Source organism: Acyrthosiphon pisum, chromosome A1 (genome assembly GCF_005508785.2).
Source record: "Acyrthosiphon pisum isolate AL4f chromosome A1, pea_aphid_22Mar2018_4r6ur, whole genome shotgun sequence".
Taxonomy (NCBI): Eukaryota; Metazoa; Arthropoda; class Insecta; order Hemiptera; family Aphididae; genus Acyrthosiphon; species Acyrthosiphon pisum.
The window spans coordinates 17,955,129-17,969,886 of record NC_042494.1 but is presented as its reverse complement, the minus strand read 5'-3'; the positions used below and the strand labels follow the sequence as shown (position 1 = coordinate 17,969,886).

The 14,758-nt window shown below is 29.1% G+C and overlaps 1 protein-coding gene across 4 annotated transcripts; it reads left to right on the top strand.

Moving 5' to 3' along the window:
• The first annotated feature begins 540 nt into the window (after positions 1-540).
• On the top strand, positions 541-11,469 carry LOC100163799 (zinc finger CCCH domain-containing protein 4). 4 transcript variants are annotated; one of them, XM_003246585.3, is made up of 15 exons: positions 541-991; positions 5,274-5,454; positions 5,581-5,811; positions 5,898-6,033; positions 6,588-6,787; positions 6,855-7,076; positions 7,174-7,233; positions 8,047-8,200; positions 8,267-8,345; positions 8,903-9,156; positions 9,306-9,409; positions 9,573-9,746; positions 9,922-10,079; positions 10,161-10,380; positions 10,442-11,469. In XM_003246585.3, exons 1-15 carry the CDS (start codon positions 945-947, stop codon positions 10,826-10,828), a joined length of 2,607 nt encoding a protein of 868 aa, XP_003246633.1. In that variant the 5' UTR covers positions 541-944; the 3' UTR covers positions 10,829-11,469. The 4 variants fall into 4 exon arrangements, with proteins under 4 accessions (XP_003246633.1, XP_008186178.1, XP_003246634.1 ...); XM_008187956.3 differs by having other exon boundaries at positions 543-697; XM_003246586.4 differs by lacking the exon at positions 541-991 and adding an exon at positions 1,720-2,534.
• Positions 11,470-14,758: the final 3,289 nt, after the last annotated feature.

Sequence of the window (14,758 nt, the reverse complement as noted above, 5' to 3'; positions counted from 1 at the left end):
TCATCATAAATACTATAATATACCATTCGTCGGTCTTCGACCCCAGATTCTATAGTAGTAAATCTAAAATAATATTTCTTTTCACGGATAATCGAAAAACGATTAACTAGACCCAACGCATCGATGGAGATTTCCAAATTGCAATTTGCAACGGGTCTGCACTCTTGATTAGATAATGAATAATACCATTATCTCAGAATTCGATAGTTTTTGAGTCGATTTTTTCTACAAACAATTTATTATTCTGTTTTCGGTCGCGGGTCATGTGCCATGGCGTCCGGAAGACATAATAAAAGGTCAGCGCGACTGTGCATAGCGCTATCTAGCAGACAGGTTAACGCAAAGCAGTTCCGACGCGTGACCCGCAAACTTGGCAACGTTGCTGCGGCGTCCGCTACATGATCGTTCCCGCCGTTAGCTAATCGCGCGGCGGGGTGGAGAGGTGACCCGTCTGGCCGTTCTCTTTGCTGTACCGCCCGCCCCGCCGGTCTGGACGGGAACGACGCCGCCGCCGCCGCCGTCGTCCGCTGGCGTTGTGTGCGCGCGCGGTGGTGAACGCAGCATTCCGCGGCTGCCAAGGACGGACCGACCGAGCGCCGACCGACATTTTAAGTGAAGCCGCGTAAAAGTCGGAACTCAGCCCAATGTTTGTGCATCGATTGTATTGTCGAATGTTCAAGATGCCTGCATTTAAATAGTAAACAGTACTAAATAATAAGTAGTAGAAACGATATTATATTAAAACATTATAATAAATAATCATCTAAGTATCCATAAGTCCAAAAATCATAAATATAAATATAAATTATTTATTTAACTTAAGTGTACAAAGTGTTAAATTTTCGTAATTACGTTTGAAGAGATTTTTTTTTTGTTGAACCGAATGAATGACGTACATTCGGTAATCTGTCCTCAAAGAAAGCGACGAAACAGCCTCCAATAAAATGGCCCTTGTCACCAATATTGACGGGCCAAATTTACTCGATGAAAGGTGCAGTAATCAATGAAAAAAAAGTCAATAAGATGCGCCCTTTAATCAGGGGAAACGATTTTTTTTTTATATATATACATATATATTATTATTTATACTTATAATAATTTATTTATAATGAGCTTCGTATTCTCGGTTATCGGAACTATACAGTACCTATAAACTACTTATCTGCAGTATCAGGAACAAAAAGTACCTATGTGTTTTTGGGTTTTGGATAATATGATGAAGTAAAAACGTGTAAGTTTTTTTATATTTTCGACAAGGATCTGTCACATTTGTTTTGCGACGAAAAACAAAACCGATTCCAAGCTTTTTAAAAACGGCCGAAGGTAAATAATCAAAACCGATATACATTTCTGTAGTTTCTGGCTTCTGCGTCCGTCGGTATGCGCATCGATTGGGCGCCGCCATCTTGTTTTTTATTTCTCAGTACGAGTTAGCGGTATATACGTATATCATATGTATATGTATGTATATACATGTGTATATTATATCCGTGTTCGTCATTGTGTTGTGCAACTCGCCTAACCGCGCCCCTCCTCCCCACCGAAAAATAAAACTAAACCATTCGCTCGGTCTCGGCCCGCGGTTTCTCCTCTCTTCCGCTTTGTTTCCATTTACGACCGGGGCGAGTTCTTCTCATACCTTTCTAATAATATTCTATTACTACTTCTACGCTACTTCATTGTTTATACTAATATTATTATTATTATTATTATTATTACTATTATTATTATTATTATTATTGTTGTAATGACGATTGTCTGTCTGTAGCGCTCGCGCAACCACGCCGTAGCCGTAGTGTAGGTAGTAAACAATGATATATTCATGTATATTATTATATATTATAACATACCATGGAGGTACCCTCTTTCTTTGCCGGTCAAATAGCGACAGACGGCAGCTGCTCCTACGCCGCCGGCGCGACGCCCCTACCGTGAAACGCAGCGACAGTGGTAAAAAAAATAATAATAATTCGAAGTCTCCAGCTCGCAGCCGCCGCCGCGCCGACTGGGGGCCCCCCAGCCCCGATCCGGTCGATCCCCGTTCGCGCGAAGATCTATTACGCACCGGCACCGATATCGTCGGGCCGCGTACTGTACTGCCCGAACCGCGTCCACGACAATCAGCATCGCGTGGTATTCATTTCGCGTACTCTTTCCCAATAATTACTTCATTTTTACCATAACACAATTATGGATTATGTCCGTATACGCTCATAATAATATTGTAATTATACGTAATATAATATAAGTCTATTGATTATTCGTAACACAATATACATCGAGATTTTTTTCGTTAATTTTGTTACCGACAAACCACCACCACCACCACCACCACCGATCGCAGCAAATTCGTCGGTGCTATTTTATTGTTATTGTTGGCATTGTTGAATAACAACGATGACGGTTTTGACGTTGTATGTCGTAATAATGCATTGCACCGAGATCCCATTACAATAATATATAATAATTGAATCACATCATATTTAATTATTAGATATACACACCATGGTACTAGACCAACAAAGTGTTCTAAGGTATCAGTATAGTAATATAATCATCATAATTTATTATAATAATAATAATAATAATAATACAATATTAATAAATCGATATAACTTAAGTAGATTAAATAATATAGGTAACTATATACTCAATATTCGCGATTACCGGATTATTTAATATTGCTTTCGGCTGAAATTAGGTATTTCATATTTTATTTTATTTTTTAGTATCTATTTTCACTAAGCCGTAATTGATTATTGTCGATATAATATTATTACGTTTGTTTTTTTATTAATAGGAAATCGATGCATGAAGGTATAGTAATGACTCACCGTGTCCTACATTTGATCAGATGATCCTACGTTACCTACGTTTTGAAAGTTCTTAATAATATTATCTTATATATTTTTTTATTTGAACGCTTAATTTTATTTATCATAGTTTTGTAGTAGGCGGTAGTTCACTCATTAAATTCTCGGAATTTGTATCTTAAATAATATTTCAATGCAGTAGTGTTATATTTTTATTCTCTAATCTGTATATTATACTAATCTATCTTGACGTTTTTTTCTATCATACAGACAACTTTTGGTAAATTTCTATTTCATCGGAATCGGTATTCATTGGAGTCGTTAATACGAAACTAGAACTGTATTTTTTCCATTTCTTAAAATTCTCTGCGTACGCTTTTTAATTGCAAAACTGCCTACGTAAACAATATATCAAGTTTGATCAAAGTGCATTGTGCATTTGTATAATGCGTTTTGCTTTAAAATGTAAGAGTTTCAGAAGTCGATTTAATGGATTATTCAGTGCACACTGCACATAGTATATTGCGTTGTTGCCATTTTGTTGGACCCGCGTCGGTCATTAAATCGTGATTTTCAGTATTATGCAGTAGGTATCTAAATCGATCAAAACTGGTCTATGATTTCGCTAACATTGCGTATTAATATTGTTATAATTTTTGTAAAAAAAAAAACATAATAATTACATGGTTTATCTGCCTATTATTGTATTCGCTTAAGACCAAAGTCTTAGGGTTATTTAGTTATTGCTTATTATTTATTAACACGTACGATGATTCATAAAAATGTTCCACATTGGTAGGCGGTGCCTATTAAAAATGATATTATTAAGAATTTTTTATTTGGTATATTAAAAATACGCAAATCGTTTGTTTTTTTTATGTTGTTTTGATTTATCTCATTTATTCATCTATATAATTATTTTTCTTCAATACAATTGAAAAATTGAATATATATTATATACCGCCGTAATTCTCACTTATTTTCCAATCTCTATTTAAATTTCAATAGTTTTTTACCTATAGGTACTATATAAAATATATTGGCTATACAGAATTCTGAATTGTATATTATATTGTCATAACATGAGTGTTAAAACTTAAAAAGTTAAAAACATCGACCAAAATGCAGTATGTTTATTAAGATTACTTATTTAAAAAAATTTAAAATATATTAACTAAATCATTAATCGGCAGAATCTTAAAATGGAAAGAGTTTTGAATGAGTAAGAATACATAACATAAATGCTCGCCCAATTATTTCAATTGTTATTTAACACGAGTATTCCATTGTATTTCGAACTGATTAGTGTAATTATGGATTTTAATCTATAGAATATTGTTTTTATTTTGTATGGGTTATACATATTTGAAATATGCGAAAATGTAATTGCAAACATAATTGTATAATGCCAATCCGTCAAGTACTATCCGATATTCGATATAACTATATTTTCTATTTCGTTATGCGTAATGTTCTATAGATAATTCAAATATCGATTATAATATCTCATTGTTTATTTTATACGTAAAAAAATATATAATTATCTTAGTCTGTTATAACAATATTTAATTTTTACGAATATATCTATTCATTCTTCAGTATGACTATAATACTTAAATTTGCTACCTGCGTATTCGATAAAATTAATTTTATCTAATTTCTTTTTATCGACATTTTAGTAACAGTAACACTACGCTGTTAAAATCTTATAATTTCTATTATTTTTATTTATGATTTGAAATAAATTCTAATAGTATTTTTTTATTATAAATATGACAACAAATACCAACAAAATTGAAATAATTAAATACTGGGTAGGAATTTGAATTTAATAGTGCTTTAAATAGTAAAACGAAACTAACATTGAAAATAACTCCTCCAACTAATTTTCGAAAGTATATTTATAGGGTATTAAAAATATTAACTCCAAGCTAAAAATCTATTAATTTATCTCATTTACCTATCAATGTGTTTTTTATAATATGTTTAAGTAACCAAAAATTAAGATTCTACTTAACGGACTTAATTACCTATATAGTATTCCTAGTAGGTACCTAGATACTTTGGTGAAAATGAACAACTATCATTTAATTCTTAGAAAATATTGAAGTATAATTTCAAAGAAGATAATTGACTTGGGATCTATCTATATATTAATAATTAATCTTGTGTAAAATAAACTGATTTAAATTTATAATTCTAGTAACATATTTATATATAACAATAATCAATTAACATTAAATAAATAAAAGACATTTTTTCTGTGTTTAAGTACATTTATATTGTATGTCTTTAGTTGTATTTGTACCTAATATAAATGTATTTAATCAATATGTTCCTGATACTGTTTTAAATTGTTAGATTACATTTAATATTAAATAAAACATAAAATATAATATTACATTTAATAGAAAACTGTATAAATAGTAATTTTAGTTAAGATATTTTTAATTGTTTTAGTAATGGTAATAGTTGCGAAAATGAGGTTGATGAAGACCTTGAGGATGGAGAGATTTTTGATGAAGAAGATGATATTGAGATGGCTGAATCAACTGAACAAAATACAGAGCCTAAAGTATCTAAAGAAAATCGTCTTGGAGAAGGTGCGAAAGAAAAAGATTTTGAACCTCCATGGGAAATGGTAAATAACAAAGCAATAAGAAACACCATAATTTTTTCTTAGTTGTATACTAGTAGCTTTTAAAATAAAAATATAAAAACTATAATTTACGGTTAAAAATAATATAATTATTGTATGTGTTATTAGGAACAGAGATCTCAACAGTCGTCTCATCAACAAATGATACACACTCCTTCACATAAAAATTTTACTGGATTTAATAACAGTAGACCTAGGGATAGGTTTCCAAGAAATAAAGGGGCCGTAATGAAACGAGATGTTGGCTACCAAATGGACGATGATAGACCTAGACGTAAAAGACGTAGATTTGATCAGAGCGATGAAAAAGAACAACCCATGTTGAGAAATAATCAAAATGTAAGCAATTCTCTTAATAATGATTGCATCAAATTTGTGTTATAATATTTGTTAATTGTAAATTATTATTTTTATTTATCTCATAGGGCTTATTTAATAGAAGAAAAAATAATGATTCACCGATGGAACCTGTTGAGGCTGGTAATGATGAAGAAATACCATATGTAAGAGGAACCAACAGCCCTGACGTATCAAACTTTGAGTCATTTCCTCAAGAATTTGGTAAATTACTTTATTTTAATCTAATATTTCATATAATATGTTATTTTAGTTGTATTAGAATCCTAAAATTATTATTTTCAGATTTATTTTATTTTTATAATTTTTGATAAAAATAACGATAAATTTTCTTAACATTCATTATGTTGTACTTTTAAGTGGCTCTCATATTTAAATCAATTGAAGTTAATGTGCAAGTTTCTACAATTTATTTGTTAACTTGAAAAATGTATAAACAACTGAATTACAATATAGATCTTAGTATATTAACAACAAAATACAATTATTGACCATTTACAAATATTTGAATAATATAATATATGAGAAGCCACAATTCGTAAAAATGTTAACATACTGGTTTTGTCTAATATTTCAAATGATTTAAAATAATTATTAAAAAAAAACCAATTTCTAGCACATTTTGTATCGTTAATTTTTCAAATTTTATAATCTAGTATTATGTGTGTAAAGTTTTGTGTGTATAACTGTTATTTATCTTAAAATTGTTTATACCCCAACATAATTGTAACATTGTTAAGATTAATATATTTTAATAGAAAATGAAGATGAATTTCGCCCTTCAAATAACTTTAGCCGTAGAGGAAGAGGAAGACGTGGGGGCGGTAGCGATATGGATAGGCGCAATAGAGGTATGCCTATGAAACGACGAATGATAGGTGGTTCAGCCATGAAAAATAAACGATCTGAAGATGAAGAAAAAGTTTGTCAATATTTTCTTCAAGGAAAATGTCTTAAAGTAAAATTTGTTAGAATTATACTCAAAATTAATTAATTAATTTCACGGTTAATATTTTATTTTACAGGAAAATAATTGTACTTATTCTCATCAACAACCAAATGGTCGCAAAATGGAACTGTGCAAGTTTTATTTAATGGATTGTTGTAGTAAAGAGGATCGGTGTACATTTATGCATAGCGAGTTTCCTTGTAAATATTATCATACTGGTATGAAATGTTATTCAGGTGTAAATTGTCGATTTAGCCATGCCAAACTTGATGAAGATCAAAAAAAAAAATTACTGAAGGTACATGTAACAAACAGCTACATTGTTTTAATAATATATACAATCTAATGAATTACACAATAAAAATAATACTTATTAATATGTGTATGTATTTTAGTCTTTTGGAAAATTACGGTATGATCCACCTGAGTATGAAATTGAAAATGAAGATTTTAAGGTACTTTTATTTTAAAAATATTTAGATTTATATTTTATTTTCCTTAAGAAAATGTCAGTGCATCATTAGTTTTCTCTCTGAGCCACGCACAACATAGCAAATTCATGTTTAGCACAACCAATCCTGTGTTGTCGCTTTTAGTGTTAGTGTGAATTCATCTATTACCAAACTTTAAGCTAAGAAAATTACTTGTATCGTTACATTGGCTTTTTTATGATATTTTAATTTTTGTACAAATTATAAGCATCTTTAAATAATATTAATATCCATGCACATAACTAACATAAAAATTTAAATATCATAAAGTAGCTAACGTAGCAACACATGTTATGTTCTGAATATTATAACTGAAGTTTGATAATAGGTGAATTCACTCTAATATTAAAAGTAACAACACAGGGTTGGTTCTGTTGAACGTTAATTTGGTATGTTGCTGTGGCCGGGGGAGAGATAAAAAACAAATAGTGCGCTGACATACTCTTGATAATTGTTCATGTTTTATTCTTCATAAATAAATAGTGTTTGTATTCATTTAACTAAATATATATCACACTAAGGAATTTACTTTATTAACCTAATTAATATTTACTATTTATTATTGGTACACCGACATCGTACAGCTAATGGTTATTTTTTATTAATTTATTATAGCTTAAAAGCTATATTTTTCTTGAAAAATATTATTTTCGATATCACAATATATCATACAATACAAAACGATATCGATGTCGAAAATTTATCACAATATCGATATTGTATCGATATCGTTGCCCATCACTATAAATAAATATCAAATTTACATTTAATTTTCAGAACAATTTTGAAGAGGAACCAAAACCACCACCCTCTACAGAAACTAATTTTGTATCCAAAAATGATAAGAGCAAAATTCCATCATTATTGGAAATGCAAATACCTGTACCTCCTGAATTAAAAAGCACTGAGAAAAACTCAGATGAAGATCAAGGTAATATACAATTATTTTTTATATGATTATTAAATATGTATGAAAATCATTACATTTTTCTTTTAGAGGCTAATAATAACAACAATAACAGTAGTACACCAATGCCATCGCCTTCACGAGAGGAGCCTATGGTTGATGACACTTTGTAAGTATTACTTAAAATTGAAAATTTTTGAAAGTATTAGGTTATATTAACCATTGGTGCAACCAATAATAAGAAAGATATTATGATAAAAATACTTAGTTCTCATCCCCTGTTACTTCATTATACTAGCTATATTAATAATATAAATCAATCATCTTGTAGTTAACAAACAGTCACACAACATGACTGCTACTAGTTCCTGGATGGATGACCACCCGGGTTCATAGTGCGCAAAAACCTTACCCCACATACAAGTGCTTACAACTGTACTAACTGTTCCAACCTTACCGTACAAACCCTAACAACCTTACAGGCTATATCCTGAGTCGTTTTAAGTTAATCTAATAAAAAAAAAATCAAGGAAGTTAACATAATTTTTTTTTCACATAAAAAAATAATCTGTTCTAAACGTCATAATTTAAAATTATTCAGTAAGAGAAATAGTTCATAAAATCCCTACTAAATTATCAGACCTAATAATATTGCAAACTGTGCATTAAATTGTTTTTCTTTTAGTTACTCAATTTGTAATATAAAAATATAATTTGTGATTTTAGTGAAATTAATGAAACTGAACAAGTACCTAATATGCTTCAAAATAATCGTTCAATATATAAACCTAGGAAATATCAAAAACACAAAGATAGCAAAGAAAAACAAAAGCAAGAAAAAGAAATTAGAAAGAAACAAAGAGAAGAAAGACACGAAGAAAAAAGGATAGAAAAAAACCGACAACGTAAAGAAGACTTGTCCATGCAGACTAATGATCATCCTTTATTAGATGATCTAAGCGATGATGACGAATTTAATGGTAAGTCAAAATATAAAATTATTAATTATTACTTACTATACATTATATTTAATATTTATTTCTTAATTAAACATGTACCTATGTTCTTATAATATTAAATAGGAGCAAAAATTGTGTGGTTATATGATTTGTTTTTTAATTTGTTTTAGATCTTGTTATTGATGAAGAAAAATTCCAGAATGATGTAAAAGATCAATTGTTGCCAAAAAAACAGAAAGAGCTATTAAAACGAATTCAAGTCCATCAAAAATATGTAAGTTTAAAACTTGATTTTTAAATGTAGATACACTTGTATGTGTGAAATTTTTCAGCTGAAAGATTCTTAAAGTTGAACAGTACTAATAATTGATTTAATAATGAAAAATAATGAATATTTAATTAATATAAAAAAATGTTTTGATGACAATTATTTATAGTATAATGAAACAGATATAAGTGACGATCGTTATAGTCAAGAGGAGCAATATTCAAGTGATGTTTCAGATAATTCTACTCCCATAAATAATGCATTAAATAATTTTCAAAATGAAGAAAAAGAACAGTCACCAACACATTCTTCATCTAAGTTAAACTCATCAAAAGTTGAACAAGTATGTATCTGTTATTTAAAGTAGTTATCTAAAAAATAATAACTATTATTTACTTATTACTTAAAAAATAATAACAATTATTACTTTTTAATTCTAATAATCGTGTAACTTAAAGTCTTAAAGTGCAATATGAATTATTGTAGTATTAAATATTTTATCATTTATATTTTAACAGGTTAATCTTGATAAAATTACTATAAGTGATGATATGGCTAAACTCCTAAACACCATAAAAGCATGTGCTGATAAATCGACAACAGGAGATCAACCTTCTCCATTTCATTTACCAGCTTTAGAACAGCCTTATAACTTTGAAGAAACTATTCAAGAAAAGTATGTTCACATCACATCAATTTATTCAAAAAATAATAAATTTTTACTTCTGTATTTAATACAATTATTTTGTGATTGCAGAATAAGTATTATTGAAGAATCTCCTGCTAGTCCTACTGCTAGTGATAGTTGTGCTGTGGAATTTGGAAAATCAGATGTAGATCTAAGACAACTGCCATTTCAATTTCCTGTTGCAGCAGCTACAGAGATAGATGCATCTCTTGATAGTCATCCGCCAATGAAATATCAAATGTCACCAACCCAAGTTTCTGTACCTGACTACTCTAAAATTCCACCTACGGTAGATAAAATTAACATTATTTCAATTGAACTGTTTGATCAAACTTACGTATTTTATATAGATGGGAATTGACGATCCACGACTTAGACGTAGTATAACAGCAGCAAGGGATCCAATGTTTATTCAAAATGTCCCTACAACTGTTAGTGCAGTTAATGTTAGACCAACAGTGGCACCTCAAAAAAGTGCTCCCCGAGATCCTAGAAAACCACAACAAGATATTAATACCTGTGCATCAGCTATTCGGGCTCCACTTCTACCAACACCCAACCCAATTCAACCACGCCCTATGGATAGTGATATGCGGCATATGCCCCCACCTATAATGTGTCCACAAATGATGGCGGTACCAAATGACCCACGCAGGAAACCAATGGTTCCTGGAGATCCTAGGCAACGGCATCGTTTCGATGTGGACCAAAGAATTAATAATATAAATTATTTTTAATTTGATAATTATTTAATAATTGTTTAACTTTATTCTTCTTAAATTATATATACTTGGACTTATTGTTCAAAACATTTTAATATAATGTTGTATAATGTAATGTAAACTTATATAATTACTTATTAGTAAACAATTTAATAACAATGACTGATTTGTTTTTGTAGTGAAAATCTTAATAATATTGTTATTAAGGCTATTGCAAGGAAAATTAAGTGAAATGTAATAGATGATTAAGATTTAAACTTAGTGAAAATGTCTAATTATTTTAAGGGATCATTTGTTCTATATCAATGACAGTACTACATTAGTTCTTAATATAGATATAGGTTATTTATTTTGTAAGTTAAAATATGGTCATATTTTTTAAGTTAAGAAATAATATTTTTTTTATGTACCCGAGTGCTTTATTTTATCATTGTTATACCATAGTTGAGTATTACAAAATTAGTATAACTAAAGTACATAAATGCTGTATGTTATGTATATTTTGAGTTATGTAGCTTTAATTTTGTTATCTATTTTTCAAATATTTGCTTCATTATACATAATGCGATACCTATTTATCTGTGGTACACGGTGACTAAAAGTATTAATACATTATATTTATGATATTGTATACAAATATATTTGTTTATTTATGACTTGTTTGTATGTGAACTGATTATAAAGTCGACAATTTAATTATTTTCATTCAATATTTTTGTATTTAATAAAAAAAAAACTATTGTATTTAACATTGGTCAGTGACAGCAAAGAGTGTAAACTTAGAGGTGGTTGCCTGTTTTTAATAGGTATTGGGTCGTGAGTGAGTAATGGTCAATAGGTAAAACCTAATTTAGTTTCAACTAGTATTTTCATATATTCTACAACGGGTTGTAAATATAACCATAGTGAAGTGTTAAATAAACATAAACTAGCCAAAAAAAAATCTTTTCTTTTTTATAGGTATACAATTGTTTCCCCTATTAATCAATTTTTTAATTAATAAATCAAATTATTATCCTTAAATTACATTTTTAATGATCAAGGAATATGTTAAAAATATTTGTTTGAATTTGTTTCACAATATTGAGCCACATAATTTGGAGGAAAATGAACCAGCACAAAAAGTCATCCTCATCCCTCCCCAATAAATTCCTCATGACAAAATCTTATGACCATTGACTGATACTGAACACTGTGGAGAGATATTAAGTAGTGATAGTGCTATAGTGGCAAAGACTTTTAAAAGAGTTAGATACATAGGTGCGCTTTTTTTTTTGTTCGTAGCCCACTAGCAACCCAGTTTTTAATCATATTTTAGTTAAAAATATCAATTATCAGGGTCTGTGCTGCTGATATGATTCCAGCCACCCAGAAAAATGTCCCAAGTTCCCTTTGGTTCAATATGCCAGTAAAGTAGAAGAAGAAAATAATTTTGACTGGCAATAGGATAATATTGAATGACAACATTTATAAAATATAAAACGTCATTGATTAATTGACCAAGCACTTATTGCGTTAACACTTAACACACGGATTTCAATGTTATAGATTGTTGGAATGGGGATACGTCTCAAACTATCATCTAATCAAATCCTCATGTAAATAGTATAATAATTTATCATCAGTATATGGACATAATATGGTTTTATAGTTTTGGTAGGTATGGATAATAAATTGATTAATGTATAACTACTGATTTGCATTTTATGTATTTTTTTTTAATAGTTGCAGGTGTTAAGAGAATTCATTTTAATACCTCTATCTTAATTTGTGGTTTGGATGAGCCAGTGGGAATAGACACGATTTTAATTTGAATCGAGAAATATTTGCAAATGTATACTATATATTATTTATATATATATAAGTACCTATATTTAAAAATTAAAATAACAGATAATTTCTAGATTTTCAATAATTTGATATTTTTTTTCCTAAAATATATTTATATTATGACTATGTCTGGGGGGGGGGGGGGGGGTTAACCTGCTCCCATTACTACACCACCGGGCTTCAAATAAGATAGGTAGGTAGGTAGACTAAGATAGCGGGTAGTAGGTACCTGCAGCTCTTTGAATTTTACTATTTAAGCATATAAAGCGCAAATAGCTCCATTTAAAGTCCCCGCTCCCTTAATATTTTTTAACAATCATATAAGTTCAGTACCTACTACATTTTGTATGGGGGAACTTGGTAGAAATTTGGGGGAACTAAGTCAATAAGTCCCTTTCCTCTATTTGCAGAGATGGACCTAAAAAAATTTTTTGGGGGATCCACTGTCTTTTTCCTGATTTTACGACACAAGTATTAAAAATGGCCCAATTTATTATCCTAGACTCTAAGCCAATGGGGAGGGGCACTATACCCACCCCTTAAATCCGCCACTGTCTATTTATACTAATGTATTTAAAGTACCTAGCCTACAAGGTACAAGTTATATTTAATATTAGGTAAACGCTTTAATAAATAATCTTAATCGTCACGCAGGTACATAGGTAATAGTTAATAATATATATCATACGTCATACGTTATATTGTTGAATGTAGATAAAAAATGTAATAATATTATGTTTTATATAAAATCATATGATTCATATTTTATATTACTAGAGTTAGGTATGCTGGACGAAGATAAGTTTAATAATGTTATAGTGATTTTTACAAGTCATTATAAATTTTAATTCATCAAAAAAAATTATTAAAATTTAATTATGCATTATTAATAATTTAATTATTCTCCTTATTTTAATGCTACAGCGTTTAAAATATAACTGCTACTTTAATACTTTATACAGTACACTTTATACAGTCTATTAATAATGATTTATGTCCTATGATAATTATTATTATGTGCGCAAATTAAGTACATATGCTAGTTTGAAATGTTTGAACTGGTTTCCATGTTTTGTTAAATTGTATTGTATGTTTGTATTGTTAATCATTACTTCGGTGATTTTTACGACTTGGAGATGGTGATTTGGTACCTATCACAATCGATGTTTTTATTACACAAAATATAAATAAGTAAAATACAGTAAAATACAGTAATATACAGACGTCAGACATCCACTGAACAGGACAACAAATCTAAATCATGGTTACACAATTTTTCTTTAATCCTCAAAATTCCAGATTTTATTCTCGTTATTATATTATGTACAATATTATGTACAGCAGATTTCATAAAAATTTTATGAAATCAATAAAATTTTAATATGTTACAGCTTTGCTCTATGTATTGTGTATTTGTAGTGTAATGATATATTATATACTTTATGATATATCATTACTAATTATAATAAAATGTCAATACAGCTGCACAAATAAAAATTGAAAGATAAAATATCTTTAGTTATTAAATACTTTTAGATTAAAGAAATTAAATAGAATATTATTTATACAACTGGTAAACGGTCACTTTGTACGGTCTGGTAAAAAGGTACATTGCAGAACACAGACACTTTGTGCTATTGTATACATAAAGTATAATATATTATAAATATAAGTTTTATACCTACGTAGTAACTAGTAATTATGTATAGTGTTAATTAATTAAAATAGAAAAAATAAAAATAATATTGTTATAAAATATGGTATAATAATAATAATAATAATCTAAATAATCAAATAATCAAAAATATCAAAAAAATGTCAAAGAGTAGTATAATATAAAAACAGTATTTATATGGAATGATTTTTACATTATAATATGAAATATTATAATCTATATTAAATATGAATGTCAAATGTCAATTATGATTATTTTTTAATGGAGTCCACGGAGTCCATCCATTCAAGGCTGCTTTTTTCATTTATGCCAGTCTGTATGGCGACAAATTCAGCAACTCGGATTAACAAAATTAATGAATTTCCAAAGAATGTAGAATGATGACTTCATTAGCGTTTTTAACTATTGACGACATTTTGGTCGAAATTAGTCATATTATG